Genomic DNA, 5,190 nt, shown 5'->3' with positions numbered 1-5,190 from the left:
TTTTGCAATTTGATATTTAGTATTTTCTTGAGAAACTGGGTTATTAAGCAATAAGTTAATGGCTCTTAAATATGGGATAAAAATGCCAACTAGGTAAAAATTTCACTACAACACATGCTGAAACTGAAGTCTAAAAAATGACAAGATATAAAAAATTCAGATGAAAAGATAACATAGAAGTCTACAATTTGAAGAAAAGTTAATAATTGTATAAGACAAAAATAAAAGAAAGGAAAAAAAGCTGTAAGTAATCTTCAGTATTGTTTAAATGACAATATATTTCACACAGGTCACAAAACCCCAGTAAACTCTGCATCATACGGCAAATGACTGAGATTGTTGGATTCATAATAGCCAGTACATTTATATTTAAAAGTCTGCACTATAAAAAAGGATAGGACACACATTTCATAATTTTCAGTATTATTATTTTCCTCTAAAATTATAAAAATAATGTTTGGTTGTACATATACATATAAACACCCATTAAAACACTTATTGGGGACACTAATTGGCTTGATGTTATTTTTAGCTTTTGATATGGTCTTTATATACTATGAAATTGAAATAAATGCAACACTCAATATCACAAACTGCAACAGGACATAAAACTTATTAATATCTTTCTATCTTCACAAAGTCTCACAGTAGCAAATAAACCAACTGCCACATATTTGATAATTCTCTGAGCATATGTATAGTCATGTATGTGAGTATAGCAAAGACAATATTCAGTTGTAATTAATGAAGGGATACCAGAAATATTCTGTACAATTCAGCCTTTCAATTTTGTTGGAAGTTATTTACCTTCCAAATGTTTCTGCACACTGCACATGCAAATGCCAATACCATTAAATGTGAACAATACTAAAAAAAAAAATTATGGAGTACAATCTTCATTATTGAGCTTTTCTACCTCATTAAGTACTGCCTAAGTAAGAGGTTAAAAAAAAAAATTGCATATATACATAACACAATCAGTGCCATAAATTAACCAAATTAAGAATAAAGCAATACAGAACCATTTTTTACCTCGACATACACAGTAATATCAGCTTACTGAATTGAATGTCTTGCTTCATTTTTTCACAACAGTTGTACTAATGTCTGAAATGCTGGTTAACACTGCACCCCCCACTTAGATTTTAATGTCTGAAATGCTGGTTAACACTGCACCCCCCACTTAGATTTCAGTCACCTAAGAAAGTCTGTAGTAACTCCCGTTTCTTTCTCTCGACAAGTGCTGCTTCGATGTCTGCTTGTGTTGGGATGTTGGGCACGTGAGCCATGAAACGCTGAACCTCTGATCTCTCATCCGTTTCATCTAAAGACATCTGTTGGGAAATAGGAGAGTAATTGTGTGTATATTCTGAACTGGAATAAATTTGGATCAACATCATTATTCTCCTATGGCTAGTTGTGTAAGCACTATTTCAAATCCCAAAATAAATCCAAAAGTAATTATTTATTAACACCTAATATACGGCCAGGACAGAGTCAGATCCCTAGTATACAGTCAATGTTGCATGCTCACTAATTAGTCATAAACAACTACTAATGTAGAGAGTGGGGAGGGAGGGGATCGGTGGGTACTGCTTGGAAAGACCTACGACTTACAGCAGTTGTGACAAGTGGACTATCAATTTCTTTAGAACAAAGCATGACTACATCAAACAATAGGATAATGTATGAACTCATTCTGGATGATTAATATCTGAACTCATACTGGGGGGAAATCTGCCCGGCAATTTATACTGACAATCGAGAGACATTTGAGGGTCAAAATAAGTTTAGGCGGATGCTTCTCTGTCTTTCCAGAGACTTATTCACTATTCTTGAAAACGTCAAACATTGACATTTTTATTTTATTTTATTTTATTTATTTATTTATTTTTTTTTTTTTTCATATCAGAGATGACAAAAACCAAAGTTGCATTTTCCTCAAACGCATACATATCCTTCATCTAATCTAACTCCTTACCACACCCGACCCTAACCCTTTCACTCACCAATTCCTTTGCCCAGCTTAGACAACTAATCACTAACTCAACCACCCTTCCCTAACATTAACTATAGTGCTACATGACCTTAGATGTCTAGCACATTTCTCTTGCTTTTAACCATTAACCATTAACCAAAGTTGCATATGTGTGGTACTTCCCTTGTCCAGTGCCAAAGTTAAAAAATCAACAAATAGATAAGAAAAAAGAAAAACATTTCTTTTTTTTTAATCAACCAAATGGAAAAAAGCCTGACACAGCAAACTTACTTGTTCGTCTTCATGATCCGATTCTTCCTCACTTTCCTCCTCTTGATGTTCTTCATTAATTTCTTCGTCTTCAGCATTGTCCGACAATGCTGACAATTTCTTTTCAGTGTATTGTTTGACAGCTGTTTTAATGGCTGGCGTAAAAGAAAATAAAATTAACAGATTAGAAAAGGATCACTAAAATAGAAGAAGAAGAAGAAGAAGACGAAACAAATAACAGAATGAAGGACAGCCAAAACAATAGATACCAGTCAAGAAATTTTCAAATCCTTTAATCAAATGTTTTTTACAAGCAAGGGGTCTAAAATACTTATATTTCAACAAGTTTTTCACAGCGTATACAGAAAAAAAAAAAAAGTAAGAGGAAAATAATCCATAAAAATGAAGAAAAATTTGTACCCTTTCTCTCCGCTTTCTTCTCCAATGGTATGAGCACGCCGTCGTCATCGTCTCTGTAACCGTAGTAATCTGCATCGATATCTTTCATCAGCTCTCCTCTGGTCTTGCGAGGAGGAGCTGGAGGTTCTTGTTCGAACAGCTCTCTCACTCCTGGCAGGTCTTTGGCGGCCCCAAAATACATATACCCTCTGGAAGATGGACTGTATTTAACATCGGCACGGCACAAGAAAAACTAATGATCTTACTGAGAAAGAATCTCTATTCATATATTTATTTATGTGAGGAACTAAGTTTATGGTAAAGCAGTAAAAAATTTAATATCATACTCAAAAGGTTTATCTATTCCTCTATTTACATATTTTAGGAACAGAGTCCATGCTGAAACTATGGGAAGGTAATGTGTAGGTGTCTATAGTTTTTGTTTGTAGGTCCATTTCTGTAACAAAATTCACCTAATCCTTATCCAATCTTCATCTAATCATTACCTAATTATCACCCAATCCTCACCTGTTCCCTGGAGCTTCCTGTCCATCCATGTCGGTCATTTTTGGGCCGACCCGAGCATAGTCCGGCCCACCAAGTTCCTTGATTCTGACCTCCCAATGACCTTTTTCACGCAGCAGTTTGTTGATTTCATCATTCAGGTCCCTGATTCTGAACTCTCCCAAGCCAGCTGTTGAGGCAACATTTATTCATTAGTCTATATCTCCTTCAATTTAACAAAAATGGGAATAAGAAAAGTTAATTCCAAGTCTTTTCTTCTGGAAATATTTATTCCCATTAACACTATCTCTGAAAAAAATATGAATGTCAAAATAATCGGTCTATTTCAAATTCTTCTTTGATTGTTGATGATCTTGCATTTTGTATGAAGTTGTCCCTAGCTACATTACACTAAAATAAAATAAGAAAATAAAAATACATATAGTATGAGGACTGAATAAGTAAAACGAGGCACAACATATAGTATGGCCAAGCTTTATTTCTATGCAACTCCATGTAGTACAGAAGAATCATTTCAAATCCCCTACTTGTCTTATACAAGCTAAGTAATTTGTACACCCATTTGATTAGACAATAACCTTACCAATACATTGAGTAAAAAATGTGAAATTAGCCACTAAGTTTACACCTTCACAGCACACAGACTAAAACACTCACAGAGATCCACCAATAAACCTTGAAAGGAGCTCACCGTTCTGTATCTGTGAAACTTTCCGAGCAACCTCTGATATCACTTGATTTCTCCACTTTTCAGCCTCTCGTAAATCCTCGCATTCGGAGGCGAGATATGGCCTCCGTGATTTTTGCTGTTGTCCCCCTCCTTCCTGGGCTGCTCGCCATCTGGCCAGTGTTGTCCTGCAAAGTACATTCAGATTTGTAAAATACTTGCTAATATATTTCTACTTTTGTTTTTTGTCAACTTTCTATTAAATTATATTTGATAAAAGGGTAATTATTGTCAAACTATACCAGTACTAAATCCTTCAAGAAAATGAAAAAGTAAAAGACACTTTAAAACTGTCTTTACTTCAGCATTTTTTCTTACAAAATACTCAACAGCATATATATATATATACTTACATTGCCTTTTCTGCATTTCGAGCCTGTTGAGAAAAACAAACAGTAGTTTAGATGGTGTAAAGGGAATGTGTAATATTCAATCTAAGGCACTGACAAGAAAGACAAAATAATCACATCAAGTGATAAATGAAAATCAACAATACAGAAATACACCCTGTGAAATTATTTAACTTCTTAAAAAAAAAAAAAAAAAAAAAAAAAAGACATGCATTCAGATACATCTAAAATTCATAATTTCATGAACTGAAATAACCAAATTCTAATCATATAACAATAACAACATCATACATACTGAAAATAACTTTAATCTTGCACTTGGATGGTTGATAATAACACCATTATTCCAAGAGATATCACTATCATTCAGCTTCTAAATGTGGAATGAGGTTTAAAGACAACATATACTTGAATGACAGATAATGAAAGCATTCCATGTAGTCTAATGAAAATTTCATTCTGATTTTTAAAGATGGAATGATCAACACAGAAAGAAAGCACACACCAATGGCAGGTATTATGAGTGTCATTCCAATGTCATCACAGTCACTCAGCTGTGATGAGGAAGCATATTAGTAACGAGAGTTAAGGAGGTGAAACCAACCACAAATATTCTTTCAGTTGGTCTTGGATTCAGTTATCCTATAACACAGCTGCCAGCACACCAGCTATGGCCAACACACTGGTACTTTTATAGAATATACCTATACGTGGCAAAGGCATGTCGCTCTTTACTGACAGCCGACAGGTAAGGAGGGTACCACCTCCACTTAATGCCAAGCCCCTCTAATCCACAAGTTGTTTGAAATTCCAATCTATAACACCCCTAGATGGAGGGTTAATGGAAAGGGATACCACTTGAAATCCCATATTAGTTTTAAGTTGTATGTAATTAGTGTAATTTATCAACTCTCTTAAGTTTATACCATTACTGTAATTGG

The 5,190-nt window shown here is 34.4% G+C and overlaps 1 protein-coding gene across 1 annotated transcript in view; it reads right to left on the bottom strand.

The window, feature by feature from the left end:
* Positions 1-406: 406 nt before the first annotated feature.
* LOC119568439 (pre-mRNA-splicing factor ISY1 homolog) overlaps positions 407-5,190 on the bottom strand; it is a 5,304-nt gene continuing 520 nt past the window's right edge. The window contains exons 2-7 of the mRNA XM_037916967.1: positions 4,253-4,275; positions 3,864-4,027; positions 3,176-3,341; positions 2,669-2,856; positions 2,270-2,403; positions 407-1,334 (exon numbers count right to left, since the gene is read on the bottom strand). Of these exons, the coding sequence (XP_037772895.1) occupies positions 1,191-1,334; positions 2,270-2,403; positions 2,669-2,856; positions 3,176-3,341; positions 3,864-4,027; positions 4,253-4,275 (819 nt within the window). The 3' untranslated portion in view covers positions 407-1,190. The remainder of the gene's footprint in view (positions 1,335-2,269; positions 2,404-2,668; positions 2,857-3,175; positions 3,342-3,863; positions 4,028-4,252; positions 4,276-5,190) is intronic.

The sequence above is a fragment of the Penaeus monodon genome, chromosome 43 (assembly GCF_015228065.2).
Source record: "Penaeus monodon isolate SGIC_2016 chromosome 43, NSTDA_Pmon_1, whole genome shotgun sequence".
NCBI lineage: Eukaryota > Metazoa > Arthropoda > Malacostraca > Decapoda > Penaeidae > Penaeus > Penaeus monodon.
Note: the sequence above shows the minus strand (reverse complement) of the source record. Positions and strands in the feature narration are given on the sequence as shown.